Here is a 19,178-nt window from a genome sequence, read left to right on the forward strand (position 1 = left end):
AAAATGTACCCTTCAGGTTCCTGTTAAATCCCTCCTCACTTTAAACCGATGTCCTCTGGTTACCAATTCACCTACCCTGGGCAAAATATCCTCTGCATTCACTCAATCTATTCTTCTTGTGGTTTTGTACATTCCTCCCTGTGAGAACATCCCTCATCCTTCCGTGCTTCAAGGAATAGAGGTAGCCTGCTCAACATTCCCCTATAACAGGCCCCTGATTCCTGGCAACATCCTTGTACATTTTCTCTGCATCTTCTCCAGCATGACAACATCTTTCCTGGAGTACGGTGACCAAAACTGAGCACGATACTCCAAATGGGGCCTCACCAACATCTTATACAACTGCAACATGACTTCACAACTTCTATACTCAATACTCTGCCTGATGAAGGCTAATGTGCAGAAAGCCTTTTGTTGACCACAATATCTACCCGTGATGCTACTTTTAAGGTACCAAGGATCTGCTCTACAACACTCCCCAAATCCTTACCATTCCCTGTGTTGATCCTATCTTCTACTATACCTCTCAAAATGCAACACTCCACAGTTGTCTGTATTAAATTCCATCAACCATCCCTCTGCCTACCTGCACAATCGATCAAGATCCTGTTGCAATTTTTGGCAACCTTCTTAACGATCTACCACACCAGATACTTTCATGTCTTCACAAACTTGCTAATCATGGCATGTACGTTTTCATTTAAATCAGTGGTTCTCAACCTTTTTCTTTCCACTCACACACCACTTTAAGTAATCCCTATGCCATCGGTGCTCTGTGATTGGTACGGGATTACTAAGGTGGTACGTGAGTGGAAAGGGAAGGATGAGAATCACTGCTCTAGACTCAATTGTTACTGAAATATTTTGCTTGAGAAATATTGTCATTGGCCCATTTCCTTTGGAGTTATGCACATAACGAGTCAATTAGGTAGATTAAAACAGTGGTTTCAAACTTTTTCTTTCTACCCACAAATCACCTTAATCAATCCCTTACTAATCACAGAGCACCGGTTGGATCGGGGATACTTAAAGTGGTATGTGATTGGAAAAATCATTGATTTATAAACTTAAATAAACTTGAACATGAAACGTAGACTTTTCACTTAAAGCCCAAGCAACTTCCTGACAGCATTTACTGCCCAAAGGACATGTCATTGACTATAAGTGAAAGTGAGGGAAGGGAATATTTTGAACATTTAGCAACACAAGGAACTGGGAACATAAACACTGACTGACCGTGCTGCTTAGCGGTGGCGTTCCTCTGTCCTTGCCCATGATGGTAATGTTATAAAATGCCACACTCTCGCGATCTAACTCAGCATCTCTCCTCACACGGAGCTCCCCCTCCACTGGAGAAATAATGAACTCATCTGAAGATGAAGTAAAGGAAATGCTGGTTGGCGAAAACTTGGTTCTTCACTTATTGTCAGCAAAACATGTAAAATAAACCATGCACTGAAGGGCTCAAAGCCCAAAACTCTGGTTATGTATCTCTTTGCTACATAAAGTCCACTATTTGACCAGCTGAGTTTCTCTCTCCACTATTGTATTTTTACATGAAGTTCCTATTGGATTACCCATTGATGGAAGATAATTCACTCATCATAAACTTTGATTCCATTCTCCACAATTTCGCATTTTTCCATACATCAGATCCTCGAATCATTCCAAGGCACTTGATAGCCAAAGTTACAACTGTGCAATCTCTGTTGTTAATACTGAAGCTGAAGCAGCCATTTGCAAGTAGCAAGCTCCCACAAACAGCAATATGATCCTGATGAGCTCAAATGATTTTGTGATGTTGATTGAGGAATTTGTACAGTCCAAGACAGCATAATAATTCCCCTACTTTTATGCAAAATAACAAGGGCTTTGTTATATCCGCAACTAAGGTAAATAGATGAGATTTCAGATCAATAAAAGGCTTTAAAATTTGTAGCCCCCAACAGTGCAGCAGCCCCTCAATACTTCAGGCCCAGTACAAATAATCTTCAAAGGACAGTACCCATGGTTTATATATACTGAAGAGTTCTTAAAAAAGGTTATTTCCTTTTCTAAGTGAATGCAACTCATTCTTGGGAATATTCCTCGGAATTAATGTTGCTCTAAATTAAATTTAGATTTAAAAAATTTAGACAAACAGCACGGTAACAGGTCATTTCAGCCTGTGAGCCCGTGCCACCCCTGGTTCGAAACCAGGGAAAACCAAAGCTCTCGGGGAAATCCTATGCAGACACGAGGAGAATGTACAAAATCCTCTCAGACAGCGCGGGATTCGAACCCCGTCCCAATCGCTGGTGCTGTAAAGGTGTTGTGCTAACCGCCACACCAACTGTGCTACCCCTAATATTGTTCTGAATTCTTTGGCTTGGCTTCGTGGATGAAGATTTATGGAGGGGTATGTCCACGTCTGCTGCAGGCTCGTTGGTGACTGACAAGTCCGATGCGGGACAGGCAGGCATGGTTGCAGTGGTTACAAGGGAAAATTGGTTGGTTGGGGTGGGTGTTGGGCTTTTCCTTCTTTGTCTTTTGTCAGTGAGGTGGGCTCTGTGGTCTTCTTCAAAGGAGGTTGCTGCCTGCTGAACTGTGAGGCGCCAAGATGCACAGCTGGAGGCGATATCGGCCCACTGGCGGTGGTCAATGTGGCAGGCACCAAGAGATTTTTTTAAGCAGTCCTTGTACCTCTTCTTTGGTGCACCTCTGTCTCGGTGGCCAGTGGAGAGCTCGCCATAGAAAACAATCTTGGGACGGCGATGGTCCTCCATTCTGGAGACGTGACCCACCCAGCGCAGTTGGGTCTTCAGCAGCATGGATTCGATGCTTGCGGACTCTGCCAGCTTGAGTACTTTGATGTTGGTGATGAAGTCATTCCAATGAATGTTGAGGATGGAGCGGAGACAGCGCTGATGGAAGTGTTCTAGGAGCCGTATGTGATGCCGGTAGAGGATCCATGACTCGGAGCCAAACAGCAGCGTGGGTATGACAACGGCTCTGTACACGCTGATCTTTGTGTGTTTCTTCAGGTGGTTTTTTTTCCAGACTCTTTTGTGTAGTCTTCCAAAGGCGCTATTTGCCTTAGTGAGTCTGTTGTCTATTTCTTTGTCGATCCTTGCATCAGATGAAATGATTCTGAATTAATATGACTGTAATTCCATCAGTCTGAGTAAGTATCTCATTCTTCCCTGAATGAACATGGAGACCTCAGCTGCTGAATCTTGAGTACCTCCTGCAGGCAAGGATACCAATCACAAATGATGACTGAATTTGATGAGCAGACTGGTGAGAGGTTTCTATTCAGTGTCTGTTTAAACTTAGGCCAGCATGGTTGGCACAGTGGTTAGCGATCGGGACCGGGATCGAATCCCGCATTGTTTGTAAGGAGTTTGTACATTCTCCCCATGTCTGCATGGGTTCCCCCCTCCCCCCCCACCACCATTCGAAATGTACCAGGTTATTTGGGTGTAAATTGGGCTTGTGGGCCGAATGACCTTATATTGTGCTGTGTGTCTGAAAAAAAGAAACACAGGTGGGAAAAAAGTGATTAAAATCTTTGAATCATGTTTTCTTCACTTCTATTGTGGAGAGACATTGGTCTGATTACTTGGACATTCTTTTTACCATAACCTTTATTCCTTTCTCCCCCACACACACAGCTAGCTCGCCCTCAACGAGCAATTGTGCTATTTGTCTCAACCATTTTACGCACTGGAAACAAAGATTTTATACTGAAATAATTCCGAGAACATTTTTACACAAAGTTCAGATCATTGATTAACCACCACACTTTATGGAATGTGCAACTTATTCTGTACACACTTACTGAGAGGATCGCCCGCTACTATGCTGTATTCTACCTGCCCATTTGGACCCGAGTCTTCATCTTCAGCGTGGAATGTCCACACTCTTGGACCTGGTTGACCTTCAGTGATATCAAATGGACCTTCATACAGATGAGGAAACCTTGGGGTCACATCATTGATATCGTTCACATTGACAATTACCTGCATCAGGAGAAAATGATCATTAAATTCTCATGATCTAACCCTTTACTGTTTCCAGAAGAAAACACCTTTCATCCCAGCCTTGTACATAAGATTTTGGTTCAATTCCACTTTAATTTTCAACCCCCCTCAATTAACATTCTTTCTTTCCCTCCACAGACGAGAGACTTGCATTTTTAAGAGACAAACAAAATCGGATATAGGCTAACAGCAAGTTGGAGATGAAAGGAGAAATTTGTTCAATCTTGAATCTTTTATTTTTCAAACTTTACAACATGGTGGAAGTCAATTCTGGCCATTGAAATCCAAGCTGCCCAATTACTGCCAATTAACGTCTAAACTGCAGTAAGTTTTGAAGGGTGGGAGGAAACTGGAGCACCCAGTGGAAACCCAGGCAGGTCAGAGGGAGAACTATTACAAGCTCCTGTTTTAGTAAAATGAGATGATCACAAAGAGATAGTATAATAGGAGGAAATGAATGGTCACAGTTAACATTTAACATTTCACACAAGAACCATCACAAGTCACAGCCCAGTGATAATTTGATACATTGGAAGGACAGAGGGAAGGTTTGTCACAGTCTGTTCCAGCTTTGATACATTTACAAAGATATTGTGATTTTGCAAGGGAGAACCATGCTGATGGCTGAAGGGAAAGCAGCTTTCTGAAGCAGCTCTGTGGCCAGCCATTTTGTGGAATTTGGAGCAAAGCCTGCTCTGTGAATGACTTAGTCTTTTTAGTGGATTGACCTATGCCAGGAGGGTCTGTTGGGAAGCAAAGTTCTTCATTTTGATTGTGACCAACAGTGAAGGTCACTTAGAGAGACCGGTGCCAGGGTCTTGGAAGCTTTGTGGAGGTTGCCCAGTTTGAGTCCTGCCGACAAAAGGACCAGGAGTGTTATGATCACAGCTCGTGTGGATGGGCGATTCTTCAAAAGCAACGCAAGGAGAATTCATGAGTCTGTAGCAGCGACAACTCCAGTCTTCCCATCGGTTCGACATTAACTCTGGACATCAAATTTCAAAGGTCTACGGTTCAACAATGAATTTAAAAGACTGAACTTTGAAGTAACTTTCTAGATTTTGGCCTGGATTGTAATGGTTTGGGTATATCACACACACACAAAATTAAACACTGTCTGCTTCATTGTGTGAGAAGTGCCTTCGCGTTCACAAAATATGCTCGAGACAAAGTTGAGAACAAAGAACATTTATTTATATTTACCACATTGCAAGGTTGGGTAATCTCCCCTTACCTCAGGAAAGTACCCCGAGGGCGGGAAGCCTCTTTGTTTTTATACAATTTTTACTTCACCTCCCCTTACATTTGTCTTTCGTTTGTTCTTCTTGGATTGGTTTGGCACTTTTCCCTATTCGTCTGACTCTTGATTGACTCCAACTTTCTCTTATCCCACCCCCCCTATTAAACAAGCTCTTTGTGTGTACATGCATATTTTTTATGTCTGCTTAAATTCCTGTTATCTTGTTTACTCTGTTCTGCTTTTTCATGCGCCATTTTACACAAAGAACATTTTAGCTTTTTCCTTACTTTTTCTTTCTACCTTCTATAACTGTTTCAGAACTCCTACCATTAAAATAATAACTGTTTATAAACTCCTACAATTAAAATAATAACTGTTTCTAAACTCCTACAATTGTTTATTGCTGCTTGTTACATGCAGTTCATAACAGAACATATAAACTCCTTACAGATTGTATGGGATTTGAACCCAGGATGCTGGTGCTATAGCAGCATTCCAATAACTGCTACATTACCATGCTGCCCATTACCTGTTGGAATGGTGGAAAGTACCAGTGTTTTCAAAAGGAAATTGGACAATTATTGGGCTAATGGAAATTTCTGGAATGGTGGCTGTGGGTGTCCACTCCATGGGCCGACCTCCTGTACTGTAACAATGTTAGGATTCCATGAAAACAACGTTTTTCTGGATTTGGAAATCTGAATCACACTCCTATCCCAACAACTAATTAAAAGAAAATCATCTTCCACAATGCCTTGAGGTATAGGAGAAAAGATCAGCGTATTTAGCCTTTTCCAATAGATATCACTAAGTTTTACAGTTTGCACTTTTACTTAAACCTAAGGTGTTTACCACCCCAGAAAACTTGTCTTTCACCTGGTCCCCTGTGACTAAGCCTCTTGGGGAAACTATCATATATATTGACTGTTACAATTTTTCAGACTTGCACAACAGAGCCACTTGATAACTTGAATGGGCATTTTGAGGCCAGGTTGTTCTCTAAACATCCATGGCAGACTCTCTTATCTCAAGATCCCCTGTGACCTGCAAACAATCCTTATGCAGGAGATGAGGTGGAGGAGGGAGAAAGAGAAAGAGAGGGAGGAAGAGAGAGAGGGGACAATAAAATGAGGAGAAGGAAGAGGAAAAGGAGGAGAGGGAAGAGGAAAAGGAGAGAGAGAGGATGGAGGGAGGAGGAGGTGAAGGAGGAGAGAAAAAATGAGAAAGAGGAAGAGGAGTGAGGGAAATGGAGGAAGAAATAGAGAAGGAAAGGGAGAAGGAGGAGATGCAAGAAGGAGAAGAGAGAAAGAGGGGGGAGGGTAGAGGGGAGAAGGAGGAAGAGGAGGTATATGTGTTTCTGGGGGAATGAGAGAAAGTCTTGCATGAGATGAGGTTGGGATGGATAGGGAAGCTCTCTGAGGTCAGATTTGATATCCAAACTCTCTCCACAGTGAAGTATTTCTGACATTCTCTCCTCTTATTCGAAAAGGATGTACTTTTAAAGAACTAAACAGTGTACTCCAGGTGCATTGTTTAAGGAACTGTTGACCCATTGTAAGGATGTATTGAAATGACTGCACAATTAATGTTGAATTTCAATTACATTAATTGAAATAAACTGATTAGATAACAATAGGTGATGATATACAATTAATTGTATGGACAGCTTTACCAAAAAGGTGCAGTGGGTATATTTCACATGTGTGCCAGGTTCCCAGACACTGCAGTTTAGTTAAGAGTGAATGTTTTCAATAAAGGATATTCTGTTAATTGCCAATGCATGCTGCACGTCAAAAGAATTTCTACTTCTGCAGCGTCCTAAGTTTCTGCTCAGGAGGTGGTCAAGTCTGATGCAGTTTAGCAGTTGTGTTACAACACATCTCTGACTACAGCTGTATGACATCAAATCGATGGGAATGACCTCCTCAGAATCCTCTGCTGGAGCCCACAAATGAAGAGCAAAATTTAATTGCTTGTCAATAAATGTGCTGGGTGGGTGAGTTTAAAACCAGGGTTGTTGCGCTGTCGAGATGGGAAGCATAATTTAGATCAGCAGCTTTCAAACTTTTCTTTCCACTTACCACTTTAAGTAATCCCTATGCCATAAATGCTCTGTGATGAGTGAAGGATGACTTAAGGTGGTATGTGAGTGGGAAGGGAAGGTTGAGAATCACTGCTCTAGACCCAATTGTTACTGAAATATTTTGCTTGAGAAAAATTGCCATTAGCCCATTTCCTTTGGAGTTATGAAACCGTCCACATCACAAGTCAATGAGGTACAATTAAAACAATGGTTTACAAACATTTTCTTTCCACTCACATGTCATTTTATGGATTTTTTTTTTTCTTTGGCTTGGCTTCGCGGACGAAGATTTATGGAGGGGGTAAAAAGTCCACGTCAGCTGCAGGCTCGTTTGTGGCTGACCAGTCCGATGCGGGACAGGCAGACACGATTGCAGCGGTTGCAAGGGAAAATTGGTTGGTTGGGGTTGGGTGTTGGGTTTTTCCTCCTTTGCCTTTTGTCAGTGAGGTGGGCTCTGCGGTCTTCTTCAAAGGAGGCTGCTGCCCGCCAAACTGTGAGGCGCCAAGATGCACGGTTTGAGGCGTTATCAGCCCACTGGCGGTGGTCAATGTGGCAGGCACCAAGAGATTTCTTTAGGCAGTCCTTGTACCTTTTCTTTGGTGCACCTCTGTCACGGTGGCCAGTGGAGAGCTCGCCATATAATACGATCTTGGGAAGGCGATGGTCCTCCATTCTGGAGACGTGACCCATCCAGCGCAGCTGGATCTTCAGCAGCGTGGACTCGATGCTGTCGACCTCTGCCATCTCGAGTACCTCGACGTTAGGGGTGTGAGCGCTCCAATGGATGTTGAGGATGGAGCGGAGACAACGCTGGTGGAAGCGTTCTAGGAGCCGTAGGTGGTGCCGGTAGAGGACCCATGATTCGGAGCCGAACAGGAGTGTGGGTATGACAACGGCTCTGTATACGCTTATCTTTGTGAGGTTTTTCAGTTGGTTGTTTTTCCAGACTCTTTTGTGTAGTCTTCCAAAGGCGCTATTTGCCTTGGCGAGTCTGTTGTCTATCTCATTGTCGATCCTTGCATCTGATGAAATGGTGCAGCCGAGATAGGTAAACTGGTTGACCGTTTTGAGTTTTGTGTGCCCGATGGAGATGTGGGGGGGCTGGTAGTCATGGTGGGGAGCTGGCTGATGGAGGACCTCAGTTTTCTTCAGGCTGACTTCCAGGCCAAACATTTTGGCAGTTTCCGCAAAGCAGGATTACTTAAGGTGGTATATGAGTGGAAAGAAAAAGTTTGAAAACAACTGACCTGGACTCTCCCACCATGGGAAACAACCTTTCCACATCGACTCTGCCCATGTCTTTCAACATTTGAAATGTTTCAATGAGATTCCCCATCATTTTCCTAAATTCTAACAAGTTCAGGCCAAGAGCCATCAAACGCTCCTCATATGATAACACTTTCATTCCCGGAATCATCCCAGTCAACTTCCTTCGAACCCTCTCCAATTTTAGTGCATAATTCCTTCATTAACGAGCCCAAAACTGCTCCAAATCCTCCAAGTGCATTGCATTTGCCTTCTTCATCACCTCCTCAATGTGCAAGTTTACCTTCAGGCACAAGGACTCCCTGGTCACTTTCCATCTGGGTATTTTCTTTTTCAATTTTTTTAATTGGTTTTTATAATAAATACAGTAAAATGAAGGAAAAGGGAACAAAACTGAAAATACAATATCACATATTGTGTATATATATCAAGATTAAGCTTCAAACAGTATAAACTCGGTCCCCCTTCCACTGCACTGGATGATGACAGAAAAGATATCAAAAAAAAACCCCACCTAACCTACTCAATTAAAAAAAAGAAATTAAAAAAAAAAATCTGAGCAGCTTATCCTGAGGGATATTTATATTTTGTAGCTTTTGAGTCATACTGTGAATCAAAAATCAAAGTTAAGACTATCTCTCACCTGGAAGAGTGAGTACATCTAATCACATTAAAAACATTTACATCAAATGAAAATAAGACATAAAAGGTCACCATGTTTCTTCAAATTCTGAGTATTTTCAATTGTAGTGAAAAAGGTAGTGGATGCAGCCTAGGACATCACAGGCAAAACCCTACCCACCATCGAGAACATCAACAGGCAACGCTATTGTCGGAGAGCAGCAGCAATCGTCAAGGGTCCACACCACCCAGCACACACTCTGTTCTCGCTGCTGCCATCAGGAAAGAGGTGTAGGTGTCACAAGACTCGTACCACCATCAGACTCTCCAACAACAAACTCAATCAGGGACTCATTTAAGGACTCTCACTTTTGAAGTTTGATTTTTTTTTTCTCTCTCTGTATTGCACAATTTGTTTACATTCCTTTATTTGTTTTCATGTGCCATGTATCTTCTTGAGTGCAGTTTTTTTGCACTACCAATTAGTGTAATTCTGCCTCCCTCACAGGAAAAAGATGTAATGTATGTACGCGGAGAATAAATCTGAAATCAGTCTGACGGTAGGAGCTTGAGAAACCTCAGCATTCTGTAAGCAGATGTGGCCATGTAGTTGAGCTTGATCTGATCCAAGTTCAATGGGACCTTTCATGAATTTATATTTAAACAACTGATACCCTTGGAGGTGGGTTTGGAACCAGAGTCGTGTGACCTCAATGTGAGAGAATTGGAACTACACCATAATGACAATATTCCCCTGCTCTTGTCTACAACCGGGAAATAGTTTCATCACAGAGATGTGGTCTCAGTGACCCAGAAACATTTCAACATCACTTTCTGATCATACAAACTCCAGAAAATTCTCCCCTATTTCACACAGTTTGTTTTGGTATAAACCTGTGGTTTACAAACTGCCCCCCAAACTCATATACCACCTAAAGTAATCCCTACGCCATCAGTGCTCTGTCATTTCTTAAGATGAAAACTACTGTTTTAATAGTACCGAATTGACTCGTTATGTGCACAGTTTCATGTCTTCAAAGGGAATGGGCCAATGACAATTTTTCTCAAGCAAAATATTTCAGTAACAATTGGGTCCAGAGCAGTGGTTCTCATCCTTCCCTTCCCACTCACACACCACCTTAAGTCATCCCTTACTAATCACAGAGCATTTATGGCATAGCGATTACTTTAAGTGGAATGTGAGTTTAGTGGGCAGTTTGAAAACCACTGGTGCAAGCTTTCATTCTAATTTAACCATTGGAGTCTGGAACTTAACCCTTAGAGTAAAAAAAAACCTCTACAAATCTATTCTGCACCATTTAAAGCCAAATAACCATTCAAAGTGGAGAGCACTGAATAGTTCCATGGAGTGTCTTCTCTCAAAAGCATTTTTTAAAAATTTTTTTTATTTTTCACACCATAAATCACATTAGCCATGATACACACTTTTTCTTTTTCACACATATACAGTGACTTTTTCTCTCCCCCCTCTCCTCCCAAGCCCCCCCTCCCATCCATTTTAGGTATACAATCTAGGTTACATTAAACCAGTCAGACAATGTTGTCATTCATCAAAAATACACCAGAAATTCTACTGAGTCCATTCTTTTCTTTCCTTCTCCTTCCATCAACTTAGGTAATGCTTGTCCCCGGTAGGTTTTCACTATTGTATTTAATGTAAGGCTCCCATATTTGTTTGAATATTTCAATATTATTTCTTAAACTATATGTTATTTTTTCTAATGGAATACATTTATTCATTTCTATATACCATTGTTGTATTTTCAAATTATCTTCCAATTTCCAGGTTGACATAATACATTTTTTTGCTATGGCTAGAACTATCTTAACAAATCTTTTTTGTGCATCCTCCAAATCAATTCCAAATTCTTTGTTTTTTATGTTACTTAGGAGAAAGATCTCTGGATTCTTTGGTATATTGTTTTCTGTTATTTTATTTAATATCTGATTGAGATCTTCCCAAAATTTTTCTACTCTCTCACATGTCCAGATTGCATGAATTGTTGTTCCCATTTCTTTTTTACATCGAAAACATCTATCAGATACTGTTGGGTCCCATTTATTTAACTTTTGAGGTGTAATGTATAGTCTGTGTAACCAGTTATATTGTATCATACGTAGCCTCGTATTTATTGTATTTCTCATCGTTCCAGAACATAATTTCTCCCATGTTTCCTTTTTTATCTTTATATTTAAATCTTGTTCCCATTTTTGTTTAGTTTTACCATTTGTTTCCTCATTCTCCTTTTCTTGCAGTTTAATATACATATTTGTTATAAATCTTTTGATTAACATTGTATCTGTAATCACATATTCAAGGTTACTTCCCTCTGGCAAACTCAAATTGCTTCCTAATTTATCCTTCAAGTAGGATCTCAGTTGGTAATATGCCAGCGCTCTATCTCCAGTTATATTGTACTTATCTCTCATTTGTTCAAAGGATAAGAATCTACTTCCTGAAAAACAATTTTCTATTCTTTTAATCCCTTTTTTTCCCATTCTCTAAAGGAAAGGTTATCTATTGTAAAAGGGAGTAACTTATTTTGCGTCAATATTAGTTTTGGTAATTGATAATTTGTTTTATTTCTTTCTACATGAATCCTCTTCCAAATATTGAGGAGATGATGTAATACTGGAGAAGTTCTATGTTGTACCAATTTTTCGTCCCATTTATATAATATGTGTTCAGGTATCTTTTCCCCTATTTTATCTAATTCTAATCTCGTCCAGTCTGGTTTTTCCCTTGTTTGATAAAAATCTGATAGGTATCTTAATTGTGCAGCTCTATAATAATTTTTAAAGTTTGGCAATTGTAAGCCTCCTTGTTTATACCATTCTGTTAATTTATCTAGTGCTATCCTCGGTTTCCCCCCTCTCCATAAAAATTTCCTTATTATTTTCTTTAACTCTTTGAAGAATTTTTCTGTCAGTTGTATTGGCAATGCCTGAAATAAGTATAATATCCTTGGAAAAATGTTCATTTTAATACAGTTTATCCTTCCTATTAGTGTTAGTGGTAAATCTTTCCAATGCTCTAAATCGTCCTGTAATTTTTTCATTAGTGGATAATAATTGAGTTTATATAATTGGCCGAGATTTTTGTTTATTTGTACACCTAGGTATCTTATTGCCTGCATTTGCCATCTAAATGGAGATTCCTTCTTAAATTTTGAGAAATCCGCATTATTCATAGGCATTGCTTCACTTTTATTTACGTTTATCTTGTAACCCGACACTTCTCCATATTCCTTCAATTTCTTATTTAATTCTTTTATTGATAGTTCTGGTTCTGTTAAGTACACTATAACATCATCCGCAAATAGACTGATTTTATATTCCTTGTCTTTTATTTTTATTCCTTTTATATTATTATCTATTCTTATCAATTCTGCTAGTGGTTCTATAGCTAACGCAAACAATAAAGGTGATAGTGGGCATCCCTGCCGCGTTGACCTGCTTAAGTTAAATTGCTTTGATACATGTCCATTTACTGTCACTTTCGCTAACGGTCCATTATATAATGCTTTAATCCAATTAATATACTTCTCCGGTAAACTGAATTTTTGCAATACTTTGAACAAATAATTCCATTCTACTCTGTCGAAGGCCTTCTCTGCGTCTAAAGCAACTGCTACTGCAGGTGCTTTATTTCCTTCTACTGCATGAATTAAGTTAATAAATTTACAAATATTGTCTGTTGTGCGTCTTTTTTTGATAAATCCAGTTTGGTCTAAATTTACCATTTTCGGTACCTGCTCTGCTAATCTGTTTGCTAATAGTTTAGCTATTATCTTATAATCTGTGTTTAGCAAAGATATGGTCTATATGACGCTGGTGAGAGTGGATCTTTCCCTTGTTTTAGTATTACTGTAATTATTGCTGTTTTACATGAATCTGGTAAGCTTTGTGTTTCATCAATCTGGTTGATTACATCCAGGAGGGGCAGAATTAATAAGTCTTTAAATGTTTTGTAGAATTCTATTGGAAATCCATCCTCTCCTGGTGTCTTATTATTTGGTAATTTTTTTTATTATCTCTTGTATTTCTACTGTTCCAAATGGTTCTGTTAATTTATTTTGCTCCTCTATTTGTAGTTTTGGTAGTTAAATTTTAGTCAAAAATTCATCTATTTTCCCTTCTTTCCCTTCGTTTTCAGTTCGGTATAATTGTTCATAGAATTCTCTAAAGTTTTCCTTAATTTCTTTTGGATTATATGTAATTTGTTTGTCTTTTTTCCTTGATGCCAATACCATTTTCTTAGCTTGTTCTGTCTTAAGCTGCCATGCTAGGATTTTGCGCGTTTTTTCACCCAGTTCATAATATTTCTGTTTTGTCTTCATTATATTCTTCTCTACCTTATATGTTTGCAATGTTTCATATTTTATTTTTTTATCCGCCAATTCTCTTCTTTTAGTTGTATCTTCCTTCATTGCTAATTCTTTTTCTATATTTACTATTTCCCTTTCCAACTGCTCTGTTTCCTGATTATAGTCCTTCTTCATCTTGGTTACATAACTTATTATTTGCCCTCTAATGAATGCTTTCATTGCATCCCATAGTATAAACTTATCTTCCACTGATTCCGTATTTATTTCAAAATACATTTTTAATTGTTTTTCAATAAATTCTCTAAAATCCTGCCTTTTAAGTAGCATGGGGTTTAATCTCCATCTATACATTCTTGGAGGGATGTCCTCTAGCTTTACTGTCAATATTAAGGGTGAATGGTCCGATAGTATTCTAGCTTTATATTCTGTTTTTCTTACTCTATCTTGCATACTAGCTGATAACAAAAATAGGTCTATTCTTGAGTATGTTTTATGTCTAGCCGAGTAATATGAATATTCCTTTTCTTTTGGGTTTTGTTTCCTCCATATATCCAAAAGTTGCATTTCTTGCATTGATTTAATTATAAATTTGGTTACTTTGTTCTTTCTGTTAATTTTTTTCCCAGTTTTATCCATATTTGAATCCAAATTCAGGTTGAAATCCCCTCCTATTAGTATGTTCCCTTGCATATTAGCTACCTTCAAAAAGATATCTTGCATAAACTTTTGATCTTCTTCGTTAGGTGAATATACATTAAGTAGATTCCAAAACTCCGAATATATCTGACATTTTATCATTACATATCTCCCTGCTGGATCTATTATTTCCTCTTCTATTTTAAATGGCACATTTTTACTAATTAATATAGCCACTCCTCTTGCTTTTGAATTATACGATGCTGCTGTTACATGTCCTACCCAATCTCTCTTTAATTTCTTGTGCTCCAATTCAGTTAAATGTGTTTCTTGGACAAATGCTATATCAATTTTTTCTTTTTTCAGTAAATTTAGTAGTTTCTTCCTTTTAATTTGGTTATGTATTCCATTAATATTTAAAGTCATATAGTTCAATGTAGCCATTTTATACTTTGTTTATCTTCCCTTTCCGTTTTTCCATCATTACCTTTCCTCCTTTTCCATTTCTGTTTTCTTATTTTAAACCCTTTATAAGACAACATTCCTAAAACATCAAACATTTTCCTTATTCTCCTATTTATACCTTCTTTAGCCCCAATCTCCCCTTCCCCTCCTGAGTTGTCCTTTATCCCTTGTCAGACAACCACATCTCCCCTCTCCATTTGGGTTTGCGAATTCACTGGCAAGCGTCAACTGATTTTGCAGTGACCGCTATTCCCCACCACCCAGCCCCCCCGAAAAGATTTCACTTTTCATATGTAACAAAGGTCACTCTTTTAATTCCTTCCTTATTCTCTCTATTCCATTACCTTCCCTTATTAATTCTTGTCTATACTATCTATATTTTCCTCTAAGTACAGATACATTCACGTATGCACATTATACCTATACACTCTTATACCTCTTTACCCACATACATATCAATCGTGATCATTTTTACTCTCATTACACGTCTTAATCCCTCAGTCTATTTTGTAATTGTTCTGCAAATTTTCGTGCTTCTTCTGGATCCGAGAATAATCTGTTTTGTTGTCCTGGAATAAATATTTTCAATACCGCTGGATGCTTTAGTATAAATTTATACCCTTTCTTCCATAAAATCGCCTTTGCTGTATTGAACTCCTTTCTCTTCTTTAGGAGTTCAAAACTTATATCTGGATAAATGAAGATTTTTTGCCCTTTATACTCCAGTGGCTTGTTGCCCTCTCTTACTTTTTCCATTGTCTTCTCCAGTACCTTTTCTCTTGTAGTATATCTTAGGAATTTTACTAAAATAGATCTTGGTTTTTGTTGTGGTTGTGGTTTAAAGGACAATGCTCTATGTGCCCTTTCTATTTCCATTTCTTGCTGTAGTTCTGGACATCCTAGGATCCTAGGGATCCAATCTTTTATAAACTCCCTCATATTCTTGCCTTCTTCATCTTCCTTAAGGCCCACTATCTTTATGTTATTTCTTCTGTTATAATTTTCCATTATATCTATTTTTTGAGCTAACAGTTCTTGTGTCTCTATAGCTTTTTTATTAGATTCCTCTAATTTCTTTTTTAAGTCCTCTACCTCCATTTCTGCTGCTACTGCCCGCTCTTCCATCTTGCCCATTTTCTTTCCCATTTCTGTTAAGGTCATATCTATTTTATTAATTTTCTCTTCTGTGTTGTTTATTCTTCTTCTTAAATCATTAAATTCCTGTGTTTGCCATTCTTTAAATGACTCCATGTATCCTTTAATAAGAGAAAGTAAAACCTTTATCTTGCCTTTCCCTTCTTCTTCTATTTCACTGTACTCTTCCTCTTCCTCTTCTTCTTCCTCTGGGTTGGCCATCTGTTGTTTCTTTGTTGCCCTTTTCTTCTCTTCTTTCTTGTTTCCATTGTCTTCTGTGTTCTCTTCTTGCTGCAGGTGTTCTGCAGCTGTCGTTGCCGGCTGTGGAGATCGACTCCCCAGCTGGTCCCCCCTCCCGTCGGTGTGTTTTTTTCATGCGCATCGCGCATGCGCGAGGAGTCGCGCATGAGCGGTTGCGCACTTTTACTCGGCTCAGCGAGCCATTTTTGTAGTCCAATTTCTACCGACCTGAGGGAGCGGGTTTCTCTCTCCACCGCGGGCCTCTTCGAACAGGTAAGGCCTTCTCCTTCTTCCTCCGTTGTCTTCTCTTCCTCTCTTCTTACTGTTGATTTCGATTTTTCTTTTTTTGTCGCCATCTTCTTTCCACCTTTATACTCACTTTTCTTTAACTTTTATTTCTGTGCCTTTGTGTTTTCCTTTGTTTTTTCCGACTTTTCTGGAGAGGGCTGGAGTTCACCGTCCGGCCACTACTCCATCACGTGACTCCCTCTCAAAAGCATTTTTTTGATACAAATGACATACAAGCCATTTCCTTTACTCAGAAACACTTACTGTGGTGGTAGAGGTCAGACGATATAGAGGGTTTGGACACTGGTCAGTGGCTGTAATGACGACCGTGTATCGACCATGGCATGCCTCATAGTTCAGTTCTTTTACTGCCTTGATTTGACCCTGGAGCAACAAAAGAACACAATTTCATTTACTCAAAGTACATGCAGGTCATATTTTTACTTTCACCCCGATGCAACGAAAGTTCAGACATACTAACCTTTAATCAGATCATGGAACAAAGTGGCTACAGAAATATATATCTGATTTTTGATGGACTGACTTGCGAATTTTCAAAGTTATGATGGTTCAAATCTGTTCTTTCCATTTTAAGTTCTGATGTGTCCCCAAGTTTACGACATGCAGCACACTACTTTCGCTGTATTCAACATTCAACATGGTGGATTCAACATTTAATTATAAAAATGGTAAGTGCAGGATTCTTTTTTGAGTTATGATTTTTTCAACTTACAAGTCAGATGCCCAAAAATATTACCCATATTGAAAGTCATGGCTTGTCAACCCCAGAGGGGGCCATTTATTCTAGACCAGCCATTCTCATCCCTTTTTTTGGCTGTGGCCCCTCTTGGTCTCTGATCAAAGTTTATGGGCCCCCTTCCCTGTGAAGCAGTCACGTTTATTTGGTTTCTTACGAAGTTCTCTCCTACTCACTACATAAAAGATATAAAGAAAATTTATATAACATGAGGTGAAAAGAAAACAAAGCTTTTACTTAAATGAAGTAAAAACAAAAGTCTGCAGATGCTGTGGTTGAGGTAAAAACACAATGCTGGAGAAACTCAGCAGGTCAAACAGCATACTTTAGCTAGCTTTCAGCCCATGACCTCCATTCCCCCCCCCCCTTAAATGTGCTGTGCTCCCATTGAGAATGGATGTTCGAATCAATTTTCCATGAACCAATTCTCAACCCATGCATGTTGACCAAATTGAAAGCTTGTTGATTGCCTAAGTATCTCGCATTCACTGATTCCTTCTTGTCTACTCTGTGCCACTCGTTAAATCTTTAAAGAACCCCAAGCAGCGAGTCCAACCCGAATAAATGTCTCCCTTTCAGAAAAAGATTGTGCAGGCAGGACAGGGATTCGGCCAAAATGGAGGTGAGATAGATTGAATAAGTATATGTCAGTAACCCCAATTTAGTGCGCCCCAATATTTCACTGCATTACTGACCTCTGGGGCCTGAGTCTTCTTCAGTTTATTTAGTTAGTCCTATCAGTGATTTATCTGAAAACCCCTTCAGGCTGGTGAGAATGGATTGAACAAACATTTATTCTGATGATGACGAGTTTATTGTCATACATTTAAGTACAATGTATCAATGCACTGATTAAGCTTTGGAAGATGTTAACTTGAGCATTCGCTCTCTCCACAGTCAATTTCTTCTGAGCTGTGTAAAATCAGGTTATTTGGATTTACCAGGTTCAAATTCCAGTTTACACTTATTGCTACATAGGTCGAGGTAGAGCAATAATGTTTCATTTCAGGCTCATTGATTTTTATATTTTTTGGAAATACTATTTCCTTTAATATCCTAGTTTGCAATGAACCATTGGTTCTCCAATATCCCTGGGTATTTGCATATGCTTTCTTCCCTGATGAGACAAATTTTTTTTGTGATTTCCCTGACATTTTCTTTCTCCTCAGTATCGATTCTACACCTGTCTGTGGGGGACCCACATTTGCCTTTGATCGTCCTTTTCTTTTCATGTTCCTCTAGGTGCTCCTATAGTTCATTGTAGGTCGATCAATGCCGGGTTCGAATGGGGGCTGATAACACCAGTGTTGGGTTGGTAACGCCAAGGGGGGGGATCAATTGTTGGCCAACCGCCATTTTGAATTTTATTTCAGCCTTGGAATTAATTTAGAGTGAATGGGAGAACGGGAAAGAGGTAAGTGTTCTGTTTTATATACGTAATCATTGAGTTTTTTGAGCATTTTTTCAGAAAAAATTGGGGAGGGTAGACTTTTTCATGGGTCAAGCATTTGACCTCACGAGTACCCACATTGTTCAAGGTGTCGGGAGATCGGATTTCCAGGAACGGCTGGAATGTTCATGGTTGGAGCGTCGGTAGTTCAAATGGTGTCAGGGTGAGGATCTGTGGCTGGGAGTTTGGATCAGTGGGGGCAAGGATCCATGTTCAGGAGTTCGGATGGGCAGGCACTGGAGCGAAGATCTGCGGTTGGAGTTTAGATGGGCCGGCGTCGGGGAGGGGGAGGGGGGTTGGTGGGCGAGGATCCACAGTAGGAGCATTGGGAGAACAGATGGGTGTGTGGCTGAGGCCAAAAATGGGGGGGAGGGGGTTTAACTTTAACAGGTGATCAACCATTATTCCAGTACATACAGTACCTATGTTAGCGGTCCCCTCCCCCATTCAGTGCCGCCTTCTCACCACCAGATCCTCATCCAGTGACGACACCTACCCCTTGACCAGCACTGTGACTCCACTGTCCAGCACCACTACCCCCCATTGTCCAGCGGCACCACCCCACCCACCCCCAGACCAGCACTGGGATTCCATGCCTGGGGTTGATGAGGGATCAAGTATTTCATG

The 19,178-nt window shown here is 39.8% G+C and overlaps 1 protein-coding gene across 10 annotated transcripts in view; it reads right to left on the reverse strand.

The window, feature by feature from the left end:
- cdh23 (cadherin-related 23) overlaps positions 1 to 19,178 on the reverse strand; it is an 874,975-nt gene that overhangs the window by 87,236 nt on the left and 768,561 nt on the right. For 9 of the 10 annotated variants that reach the window (XM_069885557.1, XM_069885556.1, XM_069885568.1 and 6 more), the window contains 3 exons: positions 16,609 to 16,728; positions 3,821 to 4,001; positions 1,237 to 1,370 (listed from right to left, as the gene is read on the reverse strand). In XM_069885557.1, the coding sequence (XP_069741658.1) occupies positions 1,237 to 1,370; positions 3,821 to 4,001; positions 16,609 to 16,728 (435 nt within the window). Of the gene's footprint in view, positions 1 to 1,236; positions 1,371 to 3,820; positions 4,002 to 16,608; positions 16,729 to 19,178 lie in introns of those variants that run through there. The other variant, XM_069885561.1, reaches the window with a different exon arrangement.

This window comes from Narcine bancroftii, chromosome 6 (genome assembly GCF_036971445.1).
Source record: "Narcine bancroftii isolate sNarBan1 chromosome 6, sNarBan1.hap1, whole genome shotgun sequence".
Classification (NCBI taxonomy): Eukaryota; Metazoa; Chordata; class Chondrichthyes; order Torpediniformes; family Narcinidae; genus Narcine; species Narcine bancroftii.